The 17,745-nt window shown below is 41.4% G+C and overlaps 1 protein-coding gene across 1 annotated transcript in view; it reads right to left on the bottom strand.

Annotated features, from left to right (window-relative positions):
• The window catches only part of MAPK12 (mitogen-activated protein kinase 12), a 40,313-nt gene extending 22,816 nt beyond the window's left edge, over positions 1-17,497 (bottom strand). The window contains exons 1-4 of the mRNA XM_069850282.1: positions 17,323-17,497; positions 16,619-16,748; positions 6,980-7,038; positions 3,255-3,366 (exon numbers count right to left, since the gene is read on the bottom strand). Coding sequence (XP_069706383.1) covers positions 3,255-3,366; positions 6,980-7,038; positions 16,619-16,748; positions 17,323-17,438 — 417 coding nt within the window. The 5' untranslated portion in view covers positions 17,439-17,497. The remainder of the gene's footprint in view (positions 1-3,254; positions 3,367-6,979; positions 7,039-16,618; positions 16,749-17,322) is intronic.
• Positions 17,498-17,745: the final 248 nt, after the last annotated feature.

Below are 17,745 nucleotides of genomic sequence, written 5' to 3' on the forward strand. Positions count from 1 at the left end.
AGTCATTTTTGTGACTAACTCAGTTGCTGTAAATAACTTCATTCTCTGAAAGCAGACTGCGTGTTTTTGAGCCAGTGTTCTTCTCCAAAAGTGACAATACAAGGCACTGGTATGCAAAAAGGACAATGATTATACCTAAACAAGTCCATTTTGGAGCTGGTGAAAGGGGTGCACACCTGTGAGGAGGGATGAATAGGGCAGGTGACCCTAAACTGACCAACAGAGTATTCCATCCCATATACATCATACTCACTATAAAACTGAGAGATCATGACGGTCTCTTTCTCTTCTGTAATGGCCAACATCCAGTGAGGACCTCGTCTGTCTGGTTGATCCTGATCCCAGATCCGTCTGTTCCTGAATCCAGCTCCTGAGTCCAGCTCCTTCCCAGCTGTGGACCCATTCCCTCATGTCTGCTCTACAGTATTTGTGGTGACACATGGTTATCAAGAGATGGGGTGGGGCGTAATCAGTTCGATCTTATATATTTGTATATATTTTATTACTTTCTAATTATTTTCATTGTTACTTTTATCATTATCATCATAATTTTATTAAAGCTGTAGATTTCATTTCCAACCCAAAACCCTTTTTCCTCTCATTTCCCTCTCCCCTATTCCTGGGAGTGGAGGGGAAGGGACTTAGGAGCCAACCGCACAGTTTTAGCTGCTGAACTTTAGTCCAGTGGGGCTAAACCCTGACAGGGATGTACTCATGAATGCTAAAGGAAGTTGGCCAAGGTCATCGTGAGGCCACTCTATAATATGTAAAAGGTCGTGGTGATCAGGAGATGTTCCTTATGATGGGGAAAAAAAGCAAATACTGCGTCTTCAGAAAGGACAAGGAGGAAGAAGATCAAGAAACTAATGGCCAGCCCAGCCACGCCTCACTCCCTGGGAAGGTAATGAGGAAATAAATCTGGAAATCATTTCCAAACATAACAAGGACAAAGAGGTAACTGATTACTTGTTATCTTTCTATGACAACTGGCTTGGTGGATGATAGGAGGGCAGTCAACATTGTTTACCTTAATTCTAGCAAGGCCTGAAACTCTCTTGCGTAACACCCTCATAGACAGTGGAAGCACCATTCAGACTAATGGACAGAGAGGTAGACTGAACTGCCTGGATTAAAGTTGACTGAGTCAGTTGGCTGAGCTTCCTGGACCAAAGGGTTGTGATCGGTGGCAGCAAGTCCAGCTGGAGGCCCATTACTGGCACTGTTCCCCTAGGGTCAGTATTGAGGTTAGCCCTGTTTAATGTCTTCTTTACTGGACTGGATGATAGGACAGACGGCAGCCTCAGAAAGCCAGTACAATGATAAAAAACTGAGACGAATGTTCAGACACCAGATGGTTGTGCTACTTTTCAGCGAGACCTCCACAGGCTGGAGAAATGGGCTGAGATGAGTGAGACCTTCACAGGCTGGGGACACAGGCTGAGACCTTCACAGGCTGAGACCTTCAACCAGTCTAGCAGAAAAGGACCTGGAGGTCCTGATGGACAAGTTACATGTGAGCAAAGACGACCAAAAGCCTCCTGCATTAGGGAGAGGATTGCCAACAACTTGAGGGAGGCGATCCTTCCCCTCTTCTCAGCTCTGGTGAGAAAGCTGAAATGCTGTACCCAGCACTAGGCTTCCCAGTTAAAGACAGGCACTGAAGCAAATCCAGAGAAGCTCCATGAAGATGATTATGGGACTGGAATATCTGATGTAAGAGGAGAAATTGAGACAGCCAGGACTGTTTAGCTGGGAAAATGCTCAGGGTGCATCTATCTTACCAATGTGCATTAATATTTGATGGATGCTGTAAAGAAGACAGGACCAGAGATTTCTAAGCAATGCCCAGTTAAAGGACATGATGCAACAGGCAAAAAATTAAACACAGGAATTTCCATTTAAACATAAGAAAAACTTGTTTCACTCTAAGGGAGGCTGAACCTTGGAAAAGGTTGCCCAGAGAAGCTGTGAAGTCTCCATCCTTGAAGATATTCAAAACCCAACTACACGAACTCCCCAGCAGCCTGCTCAGTTTGACCCTGCTTTGTACAGGGCTGGACTACACAGCCTCCAGAGGTCTCTTCCAATGTCAGTGAGTCTGTTAAAAGGCATGAAAGGGTTATTTTCTTTCAGTGGACTCCACGGAGACATCTTCATAGCTGTTTTACTCAGGTGCCTATTAGTTCAGGCTTGTAAGTGATTTATCTGTCCTCTCCTGCTTGGATTTGTCACTAAAAATCCACAGTCCCTCCTCTTCATCAAAGCTGTCCCTGACTTGGAGACTTCAGAGATTCTTTAACTTTACATCCTTTACACAAAGGACACATACTTTTCAATTTCACGGAACACATTCACACATCTGGCTCAGAAAGGTATTCCAAAAAAGAAATGATCCCAATAACTTACCTTTTTAAATTTAGCAATCACCTTTTAACACACACGAGGACCAAACTAGCACTTGCTGTGGTCCTTGAACATTTACCAATACCAGTGTGAGTCAGCAGAGCTCAAAGTCCCTCTCAGGGTCATTCTTTCACCCCAAAATACCACATCTACAGGCCGATAAATATGCAGGACACATATATACCATATCTGTAGGTATGATATAAATATACACATGCATCCATACTTCTCTCAATTCCATACACAAATACACCATAAATATATATATGTTCCTCAGAAGAGCACAGAAAGATACTACACTTAGGGCACAGTGGGTGCACAGTGCCTCATAAACAGTGTGTCAGATCAGTATTTGTAAGCCACAAAAACATCTTCAAATCAGAAAAATTTGAAGCTGATGACATAGCTGAGGGCTCAAGTCAAGGGAAGTCCCGCCTCTGAACTCAACAGTGGTTTCATTCTTAATATCTATGCTCTCCAACTAGACACAGTACAAGGTGTGGCAAAGCAACACAACTATCAACTACAGGGGAAGAAGGTAGATAAAAATCAGAGCTGGGACTTTCTGGTGTACTCAAATAAGGAAACCAAGGTCGTCCTGGACCAATGCACGAGATAGTATCTTGAATGACTATCTCTTCTTTTTGCTTGAAAAAAGCCACAAATTCATCATACAAACAATCCCCAGTAACATTTATCATCACTAAACAACTGCTATGTAAAATGTCATTACCTTTACCACACAAGGTGAGATAAATTTTATCCTGCTATCAAATAAGTATACATAACTCTCCATAATGGCTTACTTAGAAAAAAAAAGTGAAATTAAAATAATAGTACAAGTGGCAAACCTTTAAGCCTTTCAACATCTGATATACCAGGAACTGGATTCGGTCTTCAGTTAGTTTCTCATGCTTCATTATCTTACTCAAGTCTGTTCCCATAAATGGCATGACCAGGTAGCTTAAAAAAGCAGGGGAGGGGGAAACATAATAAGATTAATTTGTCAAATAAATTGCAACATAATTGTTTTTTATAGTTCAGTGACAGTATTAAATTATAGATCATTCAATTTACCAAACAATTCCAACACCATCCCCCTGCCCTCCAAGTTTCTCTGGTTTTATCTATTTTGATTGTCCAGGTATTGCCCAGCCCTGTCACTAATTGTGGAAAGTTGCTCGTTACCAGAAGAGTGCAAATTCTGAACTAGTTAGAAAGAACCTAAAAGCCATGTGATATTTCAAAGACACCTACACAGAAAACTAAGACATTCACACAATGCAATGCATTTCACAATCATGACCATAATTTTGAACGAGCAACAACCAAACCACCTAGATGGTTCATTCAAATAGACAATATCAGACCTAACAGAAATACAGACGATCAAATTAGGAGGCAAAAATAACTTCCATTAATTTTCATCTGGGATCGTAAACTGGGATCTTTAGTAGATAGTACAGCTAAGTTAACATCAGCAACAGAAAGCCTGAGAATGCCAACCTGGCATTTCAAGGCTAAGCTTCACTTAAGATCCAAAACTGTTCTTCACATTGCTTGTAGTAAACTCATCCTTCAGAGTCTGTCCTCAAAGTCAGGTCTGAACATAGACAGAGTCAGTCACACCAGGCACCCAAGGATAAAATCCTCAGTTTTCCTCTTCTTATGAACACAAGCAGATGCATTTTCATGAAGGGAAGAATTAGATGTGATCTTTGTAGCATAGCTACAAATTTCATTATTTAGACTTAAATGGGTTACCTCTGAGCTGGTATTTTACTAGTAAACCTAACAATAATATTTATTTATTCTATTAGAATTGTAACTATAAACAATGCAGAAATTGAACATAAAGTCATCCAGGAGATGGGACACTGCTGTAGCCACTAGGAGTTATAGGTAGCATTTTCAACTTTTCCTAGGTATCAAACATTTTTTCCCACAACTTTGGGAATCAAGACTTGGGCACCTCATCCCAGCATTCACAGACAATTTCGCTGTCCTTTCAACAGAAAAGATGAGCATTTTAATTCTGTAACTGTATAAGGATAGAGCAAATACAGAGAAGAGAATGACATTTCTTATGTCTCCCCCAGTATAATACACAAAATGTTTCCCATCAACAGACCAATGTACTTAGAAAACAAAGTTTAACTTCTCTGTTGATGTTCCTGTTGTTGAAAGCATATTACATTCTCCCTCAACTCAGACTTATTAGATACATTTTCCCAAAGGTCATAAGTATTTGGAAAGAGCCACTAAAAATGTTTAGTGACTGTTCTAGAAAAAACAGAGGTAGAAAGAAGTGAGGCAAGAGAAACAGTGAAATATCTACACAACTCCTACTGCTGGTAATGACCTTCAAGTATTCATTTGGATCTTGCTTGCCTGCCATCCTCTGTACAAATCCCAAGGCTTTGGATATATAGTGACATATGTGAACAAAGTTAAAAAAAATATAACCGTTAAACACTGTAAAGAACAGGATGAGAAGGACAAATAAGATCATATTTTTACACACACATGATTTACTGTGTTTACAAATTGATGACTTCAAATCTCTTCAAGTCCAACAGAGAGAGGTCTAGGTCGGTAGAGAAACAAACAAAACGTAAAAGAGGAGAAAACCACTCCTAACCAAGTTTGAAAATCTAAACTTTCATAATCACTTATGAGAAACACATTGGAAGAGGACAACTAGGGAATTAAAAAGTATGGGCTCACTTTCAACACTTCATCTATTACTTAAAACTTCACAAACTTATTTTTATTATTATAAATTTATTTACCATCCACAGCTGGAGTCCTGAAATAAGCTAGGGAGGTTAGGCACCATTCACTTCAATGGAAACTTGATGCCTGAAACATGTAAGGTCTTTGCAAGTTCCAGTTAAAATCCAAAATTCTTAGAAAATCAGGAGCAGCAACTAGTTCTGGCACATTGTGTACAACATAAGCACAGACAATGTAAGAAGACAAATGAAGGGAGTGAAAAGCATCTGGTACAGCAGAACTTAAATTGCTAAAGATTTATGCATTTCTGATTTTGAACACCATTTCAGTCAGCTATACTTTTAAAACTGAGGGAAGTTCAACAGAAGCATTAACAGGGAAAGGACTGCTCCTTCATAAATAGATGGGTCTTTGCCTTTGATCTTCATTAATACCTTGGACTGCCAGAGAAGCACGAGAGCAGAGTGGCAGGCTGTCTAAGAACATGCTTCCCTCTAGACAGGAAGGTTAGAAGTCAGCTAAAAAAGCCCAGGTCTCAGACAAGACTAAGTTTAGAGACTTGCTCAGGTGAACCCACCCATGTTGCTTCTACTGCTTCTAGCCATAAATCCGCTTGAATCTGCTTGAAAAGTTATGCAATAGACCACAGACAAAATCTCATGATTAGTCATCAAAGTCTCTCTCAAGTGACACATTCAACATTAATTCACAAAAGCTGTTTCTCCACTTTTGTTTTAAATGTACACACAAATGTACCTCTGCTCATCTCTAACACCTTACCCGAAGTGCTGAAGTCAAATTTTGCCATAGGCTCACCAGTTGCAGTGTCAGTTATAAACCAGCGCCTCCTACTTGACCTGCACCTCCAAAACTTGAAGGATGATTTTAGGGTCTCATTTAAAACACAGCACTTGAATGTTAATCGTGTATATATGAGCATTTTTTTTTTTCACATATGCTCTATAAAATGCCAGCACAACAGGCAATATGGACAACATCCTTTTTAGCTCAGTGAACATTTTGGCCCAAATCATCATTATGAACACACTGTCCCCATTTCCTGCATTTTATCTTCTACATCTTCCTGGCAGATAGCTTTCTTTGTTAACAAACAAATACGCAAGGCTGGTTTTGAAGCATAGCTACATTAAATGCAATCCAGAATGGTTCTATGAATGTAATATGAAATCTACATTAAGCCCAACAGGATTTCTGACCACTTTTTTTCTAGTGACTCTAATTCAAAAGGATTGCAGCAGGAACCATAAGCAAAACAGACATGCTAAAGAACTTGTGTCTGAGATGCTGCCAGAACGTCAGAGAGATGTACATGCCTAGTGCTAGAAATTATCTATATCACCGGATTGGGAAACCAGTCAGGAAATACAACAAGCCACAGCGCAGATAACCACTAAAAAATTTAGCAGCATTAGCAGTTTTGTATTAATCCTTCAATTAGGACGAATCACACTGGAGACTTGTCATGTAGCAGGCATCATTTAGCAGGCATCATGGGTTACAAATTGTCCTATCATTTGGGCAATCTGGACCTAAGTGTAAGGAATCGGTACTTGAAAGGTGAATTAGGGAATCCACCAAACTGACATTTACTAAGGGCTGAAAGTACACCCCTTGTAAGATAGGTAACTGGTTCTAATGACAGACTGAAAACCTCAGCCTACCACTTTTGAAGTTGCATGTAAGAGTTACATTAAGATGAAATTCAGAAAAAAAGCCATGAAATAACAATTTTGGAATTCTCCATTTAAAAAAATAATAACAATTCCTCCTGCACAAGCAGCAGTGCCCTGCCCCCAAACACAAACAACTCAGAACTTACAAGTCATTAAACTTCTCCAGTGTTAGATCTGGTGTGAACACATCCAATATTCCAATGACCTAAAAATAAGGGAGGGTGGAGAGAAAAAAACACGTGGATTAATACAGATATAACACAAAACTTCCAAAATGGCATAATAAATAAAAACAGTATAAGGAAAAACATTTCTGTAGTGAGACACTAGCTACAGGCATAAAAATGGCAGAAAGAATACCCGCCTAGGAACATCAGGATTTGTTATGTATTAAATTTTGTAACACTGAGAGCTGTTTGACCCTACAATAAAACCACAAAAAAGTGTTTACTTGAACAAAAAGTTCTGATGTTAACAACTTTATTTAACAGGAGAGAGCATGTTTTAATTGGAACCACTGAAGTATTGAAAATAAACCAGACAAATCGGTTTATAATCTGAAACAGTCCTAAGTGCTATTTGCCTAGTTGAGCCAGCCAATGAAGAACACTTTAAACATCTTTTAATTTCAGTAACAGGGTAATTTAGGTCCAATTTAGACTACAATATCTAGTTGGGAGTGTGGAGAAGAAACTAAATTGTTTTTATAAAGAGTAAATTATCAAAAGGTTAATGTGATTTACTATGGCTTATGCCTTAGTTTCTCTTTAAGAGTATTTTTTGTCAAACAAAAGTATTCTATTCACTCTGAGAAATAACAACCTAGTAAAACAGATTTCCCGCCAGTTCTTCCTAACAGTATGGTTTTTTGCAGAACTATACCAAGTGAATAGATGCATTATGGCAACCGCCAATGCTTCTTTCAAGCCCATTAAACACAAGAACGTGTAAGGTACAGAACTCAACACTCCAAAAGAGGTAGCTGGTTTTGTCCAAAGCCTGATCACAGCTCGGACACTGCTTATTCCAGGCAGTGTCTAAACAGCACAAGCTTTTAGTGCTGATTTTTTTCTACTTCTGCTACTAATTCATGACTGTTCCTGCCTGCTGAGAGGAAGCGTCCAAAGCCCCGGACTGCTTGTGGTGTTTCCGAGGTGCAGGCTGCCGTGTTGACAGGGGCGTGCAGGTCTGTTTGAAAGCAAGCTAAAAGACTAATAACCTTGATAAACTTGTTCAGGCCTATCTCCATGGCCATATGATTTAAGAAGAACATATTATACACAAACTAAAACAGTATAAAATTAGAAACTGCAAGAAAAGAATGAGGGGTATTCACTGTCTGATGTTACCAGCCAAAAAATAAAAGAAAGACTGAAAAATCCACTTTGATAACAATCAAGATGGATTTTGGACATCACTACTGTGTCTCAACTGGTCCACAAGAGAGTTTTGTGGAAAAGGATGTGAAAGTAAAGAGAAGTGAAAGCAGAAACGCAGGGAAAAAATGCAGGAAAAGAAGAGCTACTTCCTTTATTAAAGCTTAAATAAAACCCTCCAACTGTGACAAAATCCTTACTTCATGCATTTTTATCTTTTCCACATTCAGGGGGAGTTACTACAGTTAGCTTGGATGTTATTGAAATGCCATAATGATGAACAAGATAGAAAAGCTAATAAAGACAAAGAGTGAAAATCACAACTGTTCCTTTGGAGTGATCTTTGAAAAATACAATGAATAATATTTTCCCAAGGACATAAATACCATAAACTAGTAATTAAACCCACATACGATTTGTTTATTCTTTTAAGTAATACCTTCATTATTAACTAATTAGAACTAACATTAGAACAAGATTTTTTTTATTATTTTCGGGTTTTTTGCATGACATTTACATAAGATTTTCCATTTCTATGTGGAGGCAGGGAGAGAAAGGAAGGACAGAGGAATGAGGAACATGTACATGGCAACAATGGTGCATAATGCAGTCCTACAGCATTTCCTAAGGCAGTGTATACGCACACACAGAGCATACACAGTCAGAAAAGCTACATGCTTTCCCATGATTGCAGCATTATAAAGGACATTGAAGTTCTAGCAATAATGTTAGCCAATATGTACTTCTTGCCCTATTAAGCCCAACTTTTTCACAAGTCCTGCTTGTTCTCCACAATTAGATATTTCCATGCCTTGACTTACCTAAGAAAAAAAGAAAGAAAACAATCCCCCAATATGTCTGAATGTAGCTGCGAAAGACAGAGGGATGGCACTCTGAAAGAAGGGGCAGAGCAGAGGATGGAATTAGCGTGGCCACTGTACCATCCATCTGTGCGCCAAGGTGTAATCAGGCGCCTGCTGCAAAACACAGGAGAAACATGTTTCCATAAAGAACGCACCATCTCCAAAACCACACTTAAGGAAGTTCACTAACATTTTAATGCTTCTCCATTCAAGTAAACGGAGTTCCCAGTAATTAAGAAATTAATACTACAACAAACATTACTTCTGAGGTAAGGTGCAAACTGACAGAGACAAGCTTATCACTGCTGCAAATCCTCTGTAGTGAAGAATGCCACTGAGATCAATGTTCAGCTCCTGCTGAAGGGAATATTAGATCATAAACTAGAAAATGCTTTTAATTTGCCACGGACTCCACAATCCCTTTTTTAATTATTTCAACTTCCTAAAAATTCCCAAATCTATTTTGGTGCATAAAGTGGTTTAACATACTAATAGTTAATCAATGTAAAAATAGAAGTCAGGGACCTATTTCCTTTGCCTTGGTGATCTTTATTTAATAGCTGTGCTTTGGGATGATTTTCCTGTACTGGAACAGAGTCAATAGTATTTCCATTTAGGTCATAGCTTTCTGCAGATGTGTTAAGCACAGGATAAAATAAATCCTCTGAGGAAGATACAACTCCAGATACTTCTTTAGGAAAAGGAAAAGAACAGGACAAAGTGTGGGAAACTCCCTCCTGCATAGTATCATGGAAAATCCTGTGTCTGTCTAAAAGGTTCTGAATTAAATATGGTATTTGCAAAAAAAAAAAACCTTAATGATACCTAAAGATAATGTCTTAGCACAAAAGTAAGCCACTGTAACCGAACTACAAGAATAATCAATTTTTCATGGCACGGCCTATATGAAATGTAATGGAGGCACCAGTGAAACCTTCTGTAAATCTGTTGTTGGTATTAATTCAGCACTCTTACTGACATATCAGAGGTGGAAGTACAGCCAAGGAATGAACCCAGCACACTTTGTGATGGCAACGAAAAGCATCTGTGGAAACCAGCAGCAGTACTGCCTTTTCAGGCTCTCTTTTTTTTAATCCAAATTAACTCTGCCAAAAGGCAATTTCTCAAATAAATCAGCCACAAAGGATGCACCTTGTCTCCCTACTGCCCATCTGACTGAAAACCAACCCGGTTTTGAGCAGCCTTCTGAAGACCCTTCCTTGCTTATGCATCTTGAGGAGAGAGTGTGATACTTGGGTCTCACCAATCTTCCTGAGAATCAAACGACAGTAATAGCGAATCTATTAGCCTACTGGTCTAACTTGTTTTCCACAGGTATGGTTTTACTCAAGGTATTTATTTTGCTGATTGTGTCTTTTCCCTATGAAACCAGTGGCGGTAGGTGGTAGCGTCTCCAGCCTTGAAGACATTTGTACTGACCACCCTGACCAACCTTAACTACTGTCAACACGCAAGTAACAGCTTTGCATTGGTAACGTGGTTTCTACTGTTCTCTTCTCAGTTGCCTCTTTTTCCAAACTTTATTCCAGGAGTGGAGCACAACAGTGAAGAGCTCCTCATCTCCATCCTCCTCTGCAGTTTCATGTCATGGATTACTTTTATTCAAGGACTGTTCTGCTGCATTTCTGTAAAGGAAAGTTTCTGATGAAACCAGGAGCACATCAACAAAAGACTCAGATCTTGTGTAGTTAATAAGTAATGTCAGTTATGTCTCTTACAAAGTAAGTGCTGCTTACTGTTGCGGATGTTATGCATGAAAACACAGTGAAGTTGAGTGGCTTTGGCATTTGGGCTACAAATGCAAGTACATCCCTGCTGTGGTGCCCTGAACTACATATTATGCTGCATTAATCTTTCTGCAGGGCTAGCTTCAACTTCATGTCCCTGTGCTGCTCCCCATCACAGGGAACCTGCATCCTTTTACTGCACTAAGAAGTTTCAATCTTTCTAAAACTTTAACTACCCATGCACTAGGCTTCCATCACAGACACCTTTCTCCCTCACTGATTACTGCTACGTGACATGAAGGATGACTGAGAGCTCATTTCCTTTTCTTCTGACAGTCAGAAAAAGCCTTACCTGGTCTCTTCTTTCAAAGGACCTATATGCAAAATGTGACAGATTCAGCTCCTGCTGACAGACATATCTTCATCTCTGGAGCAAATGGCAATCCAAAGAGAAGGTTTGTGTTTCAGTTCCATCCTCCTTATTTTAATTTGCTGTACTAGGCTAATCAGTCTGCTTTACCAGTACCCAAGCTGTGGTGTGCATAAATGGCTATTGGCTGAAGCCCAGCCTAGATAAAACACCTGTTAGGCAGGTTTGTGAAAATAGCAGAACTGATAATTGATACCACCGTGCTGATTTATTGGCTTTTTCACCAAAACAAGTGACTCTGGTGTCCTGTTAGGTCCCTAGCTGTGGTAAGCTTTCAGCCCATAGAAAAGCAGACAGGAGTGTTTCTCCCCTACAAACTTTTCATATGGACCCATAAGGAGATCTGCAATTGCCAGCCAGGATTCCTGAATCACACTGTACTGGCAATTGTGTACCCAAAGTATGCATATTTTTAGCTGGTGCAGCCATGCAGGACTTGCTGCAGGGAAACCTAACACAGTGAGCATGCTTTCATCTGTAAAGGCATCAGTCACCTACAACCCCCTTCTTGGTCTGATTTTGTACACTGCAGAGCCTGTTGTTCTCCCAATGCTCACATCAGGTGAGATGAACTGCAAAAGGTGACAGTTTTAATATTTCCTGAGGCAGGAACACAGAATTTTCTCTGAAACAAACTCCTCCCTTGGTTGATATCGTGTAGGTGTAAATAAAAAGCCTAACACTCTTTCAAAACAAAGAAGTTCAACAGAATTAAATATTAGCCAACTTAATCCTATCCTATCCTCACACACAAAACTGCACAGAGACAGGCAATTTGGTGTCTGTTGGATACCCGAGTTTCTTCCAAAATGTAGGAAAAAAAAAGTTATATGGTTCTCATAATGCAAAACACACACTGGTCTTCAGATGTGGGAATACACCAGAGAATAATTTCCACTCAAAGCAGTGAAAGAGAGCATATTATAGAGTACCTTCAAACAAATACTGCAGTTGCCTCTTACATACACAGTTTCCAGTAAAACATCTGCAGAATATTAACCAACCCAAGAAGCATTTAACGGGCATTTGTCAAGAAATTTATGCCAGAAACACATTCAGTATTTAAGTTGGTAGAATTGGGTCAGAATTACTGATATGCTTAGATGCATCCATAGGTATACACATACAGACACACATACCTGCACATCCCACACTTTCATAAATTCCACACTTCTTTCCAATACAAGACATTGGCATAAGCCTCTGCTTCTCTCTCCCTCTCTCCAGTGCTGTCTCCCATCACCAGCTATTTTGCACTCCTGCTGGCAACTCTGAAACTCCTGTTAGCACACCAGGAGGAGAGAAGGACACCAGGACTGGACTACTACAAGTCACTATGCAGTTTTTTCAACAAAAGTCATTATTATCATGGTATCACTTCCAGTCCAAATGCATAATAAAATCCAAGTAATTTGCCAAATGAAACTAAAGGTTCTGTGCCTCTGCTCACTTGTCTGGGTTTAGCATTGCATACGTAGACATCTCTGTTAACTTCAGAAGAACACAGGAATGCAGAGCTATGCAAATGTTTGAAAGCCAAAGCCAGGGACAAAGTTAAAACACTCACCACGTTTTCACTGTTCTCTGTTTTCAGTCAGAGCCATAATAGGTAGTTTTAAGGGTCCTCATTTTAACTGAACGCAAAATGGAAAGAAGCATGGGACAAAAGAAGCACCACTGAAAAACATTTCTTAAATAGGCTGTTCTTCTATAGAAGATGCAGCAGATGTTAACAAAATAATCAGAAGCTGCTAACACTGAAGTGGGATGAATGCTTTGTGCTAGCATGAATAAATAAATGAAGAAAAAAAAGCCTAAAACAGAGCTTTCTTCATTCTGCCTTACCTGTTTATATTCCTCGTTTTCACACCGTTCTCTCTTTTGTGCCAGAATATCTGTTCATGCAGCTACACAGTGATCTGGCAGCTTATTCCACTGGAAACTAACTTTTCTTTTTGGTAGTGTCTGAGGAATTGATCTTAGTTAGACAGCTTTTTAGGCAAAAGCTTATGAAGTTTGTGAAACATCCCAGATCATCTCAAATTAAAAGGCCTACCAAAAGAAAAAAGGATACCAGTGGCATTAAAGGCAGTGATTTATCTCCTAACAGCTGAGTCTTGTCCTCTTCATCACACAGTCTCTGCCCTGTGGTCCTCACCATCATTTCTCCTCTGGATTTGTTTGCATACTGTGGATGAGAAATCCTAGGCTAGCAAGTCTTCACAATTTACAAAGACATATTCCTTACCACATTTAAGTAATGTCCCGCTTGAGAGTCATTAGGGAGACCACAAAGATCAAGCATATTTAATGAAAGATGGTCATCCCATCAATCAGAGTTGCCTCATCCTGAAAACACCTAAACAGACAAGCAAATTGACCCATGAGTTAGCTTCTTTGGAGGTAATATACAATTCCAGTAAAATTCGGTAGGATGACTCCTTTATTTGTTTTTGCAGGACTCCTGGTCATCCTACAATCCTTTCACATTAAGGAGATGAGCATATTCCTTCAAGGTTCTATAATGGAGGTCACCCAGGCTATTAAAGTAGTTTTCCTCCATTTTCTTCACTGAAGCATGACATGCTGATGAATTATATCACTGTGTCTTCTGCTACCTTAATGGAAGATCAGAGATGCTATTTTAACACAATGTGTCAGACCATTATGATTCTGAATACAGCATAAAATTAAATAAACTATGATAATGTATTGCTATGTGTTTAACAAAACACTTCCCTGAAAGCTATGAGGGGCAGAGATGGCCCATCAAGAAGTAATCACAGTGAAACAAATAAAACATCACATTTTTCATGTAATCCAACATCAAACGCATCATGATTAGAGAAGCCATTTTAAAACAGATCAGAAGAGGGAATTGGATGTTATTTTAACTAGCAAATAGACAGAACCTTGAAATAGTTTGTATTCTGAATTAGAAAAAAAGCAAGGTGAAGATCTGTACCTGCAGATGACTGCAACATTGCAACAATACCCCAAGTCTAATCAGCAGTGGCAGTACCGTTAGCCTGGCTATCCCACACCACCTCACCTACATACTTAGATTGCCAACACCCAAGACAGAGATAAGAGTGGCATTGCTCTTTTATTGTGGTGTTTGAAACAGTTACTTCAGTTTTATTACTTTTTAATAGCAGCTCTATTTATAGTATTATAGCCAGAGAGACAGATAACCACTATTTTATAGAAGTATACTATAATGTGTTAGTTAATGGAAAAATCAGGAAAGATACTTCAATCACTGTTCAGTTCTGTTATAAGGAGATACGCACCCACGTGAGAGGGGCCTGTTCAAAACTCCACAGCTAGACCCATGAAGCCACAATGGTAATGACAGAGGACAGACAGCTGCCCTGCACAGCATACTGGGGATGACTGATGTGAATGGGAAAGACTCTCACTGTCTGCCTGTAAATCCATCCTTTGAGGGAAATATGCAAAAACAGGGCTCTGACAGAATGGTGGTGAGTCAAAGGGGTGCTGAAAATCCTACAAGGAGCAATACTGCCACTCTAGATTTACTTTGGATAGGTGGAGTGGCAAAAGGAGTATTCTGAGATCAGCACAGAGGGTGTGAGGATGGGATGGTGGATGAAGATTCTCTTGATGGGCTTTACTGCCATCTCAGCTTCATCACAGATGGGTAGTCAGCTTCTGAATACATGGTGCCCATGAATCCCTGTTGATTCATTTATTTGTTCTCTAATGAGTAGATGGCCATAATTCATGGCAAAACTTTTCTGTAGTATATAGACAAAAATCTTCTTTCTGTGGCCCAAACTGTTTCCCCAAGACTGTAAATTATATATGGATTTGAAACTTTTACAGATTATGCTCACATTCTCCATTGAGCATTTTCTTCTAGACTCTTTAATTATCGAACAAGTCCATGGAGGGGTTCAGAGTATTATCCAGAAGAATATACACTGCATAAAACCAGCCAGGAGTAGAAAGTGCTACCCAACAGATTATTCTGAGATATGGAAGAAAAATAACCTCAAAATTTTGGACATAGTTAGGAGCTTGGCAACTTCACGAGCTGCACTGCTCCCAAATGTTCAGTAAAGAAAATGTTGAGAGTATGAAAACCCATGCATGACACAAATTCTCTGCATATGTTAGCTCTTCAACATTTACAGCAGTGGTTATGAAGCAGTGATTTCAAAGGAATCATTAAGTTAAAAGATCACATGTTTTAAAAGATTCAGACTAAAATTTTAACACACATACAGGTCCTTAAGCCTACAAAAAGGTCCATTTTCTTCTGGACAGTCAGAATATTCCACAGATTATTCTTCAAAATGAACCTGGGTATTGTTGGAACTAATACTATAATGTTAAGTAGCAACAACTGGTTATTGTTACTACCAATTTTTCTTGTCCCGGCATTCAATCTCTTAGCTTTCCTTGAAGGCCATCTGAATGGATCTATGCTTTAATCTCTCATATCAATAACACTTTAAACCAGATTCTTATGGATCCCTTTAACAACCTACTCCAAACTCCTTTTTTTTTTTTTTGCATGCATTCTTCATGAACAGCATTTAAAACAATTACTGTGACACTCCAAGCCCACTCTGGGACCCTTCTCACCTGGAATCCACACTTTGATTGCACAAAAAGTGTTTTCATGCAGACCCTTCCTCCTTTATTTTTTTCTTTAAACCACTAAGCACTGCCAGGACAGACCATTTTTATCTCAATGATACTTTCGAAGCCTCTATCTATGGCTGTTCTTATTCCACAATGTGTGAATCTGTGCAGAGCTCCCTATCTTCTTCTCTGCTTCCCAGTAAAGCAACTTATTTACTGATCATGAACTTTTCTTAGTTTACATTAGTATGAACTGAAAACTTCCAAAAGGTTCATGAAAGATAAAAGAAAGAAAACCCTACCCCCTGCCCAAAGACATGCAGGCATATCATAGCCATCTTCATGTAAGTTCAGGAAAAAAAGAGATGCTGGCACCCGAGACACACAGGCATGGATCCATGCTCTGCATTCCCCTGCACCTCGAAGAAACACAGTGATGGAGATTGTAATTACTGCCCCTTAATCATTCCCACTAGCTCCAAGTCCAAATTCCACTATGGTCCTAACCTTCCCCACTAAACCTTTCCTACATGGAAATGAAGGGCTGTTTCCATCGGGATATTCTAGTTCACGTGAACTGACGTTCGTAGACAGAGGACAGACAGGCAAAAGGCAGGATGAAAGATTTCTGGATTCCGTTCAGGTACAGATCTGCCCTGTCCAAAGCTGCATATTTTCTCTGTTTTTAGCGTGTACAACCTACAGCCTTGTGGGGCTGGAAGGAGGGGGAGGAATTGCTGAGGGCCCAACTCACGTTTTCATGCTTCATGTGCTTCAGGAGGCGCAGCTCTCGGTAGGCTCGTTTGGCAAAGAGTTCGGACTGAAACGGACGGTACAGTTTCTTAATGGCCACTTTGGTACCAGTCCTCCCGTCGAGGGCTGAGCTTTAAGGGAAAAGGCAGAGTTTGGGGAGCGATGAGTGCAAGCGGGACACAGACACCACCACCCCGCCAGTGCCCGTGCCAAAGAGGGGGACCCCCCCCGCCCCGCTCCGCTGCTGCGCACCCCACGCCTCGCTCCATTCCTTTAAAAGCCTGCCAAGCTCTGCAAGGAAAAGCAGCCAATTTCTGGAACCTTTAAAGAAGAACATCTGGGGAGGATGAAATAAAAAAAAAGAAAAAACGAGCAGGAAAAAGAAACCAAACTCCGAAAAACTCCAAAAATCTCAGAAAAACCGGAACGCCCAGCACCAACCGAAAGCAGGCGGCAGCAGCCCAGGCTCCGCGGGAGCGCAGGTGGCGGCTCGGGGCACCGGGACGGGAGGAGCGGGAGGAGAGCGAGGGCCGGGCCGGGACACGGCGGTGTCTGCCGGGGCAGCGCCCCCGCCCCCAGTGCCGGGGCAGACACCGACACTCCCCCCGACCTGTCCCGGGGCCCCGGCCCCCCACCCCGGCCCCGGCCCGGGACAGACGCTCCCCCTCTCCCGTCCCGGACGGGCGCCCCCGCCGCCCCGCTCACCAGACGGCTCCGTAGGCGCCGGACCCCACGGGCTGCAGGTCCCGGTAGCGCTCCCGCACTTCCCAGCGGGTCTTGGTGACGTCCTGCCGGTAGAAGCCGTTCTTGGGGGAGGACATGGCGCTCCGGCCCCCGCCAGCGCCCGCCGACAAAGAGCCCGGCGGGGCGGGAGCGGGGAGCGGCCGAGCCGGGGGGCCGGGCCTGGGCGGGCGGCGCCGGCCGCTCCCGCCCCGACGGGCGCCGGGGGCTGCGGGGGCGCCGAGGGCACCGGGGCTGCGGGGACAGCGGGGGCTGCGGAGCGTGCCCGGGCAGGGGGGCAGGTGCAGGAGACCCCCCCGCGGAGCCCGGGGACGGCCTTGCGGTCGGGCTTTGGGCGTGATGGGACGCAACCGGCTGCTACGTTTCAGTACAGGATGGGGGGTGATG

This window comes from Phaenicophaeus curvirostris, chromosome 1 (genome assembly GCF_032191515.1).
Source record: "Phaenicophaeus curvirostris isolate KB17595 chromosome 1, BPBGC_Pcur_1.0, whole genome shotgun sequence".
Taxonomy (NCBI): domain Eukaryota; kingdom Metazoa; phylum Chordata; class Aves; order Cuculiformes; family Cuculidae; genus Phaenicophaeus; species Phaenicophaeus curvirostris.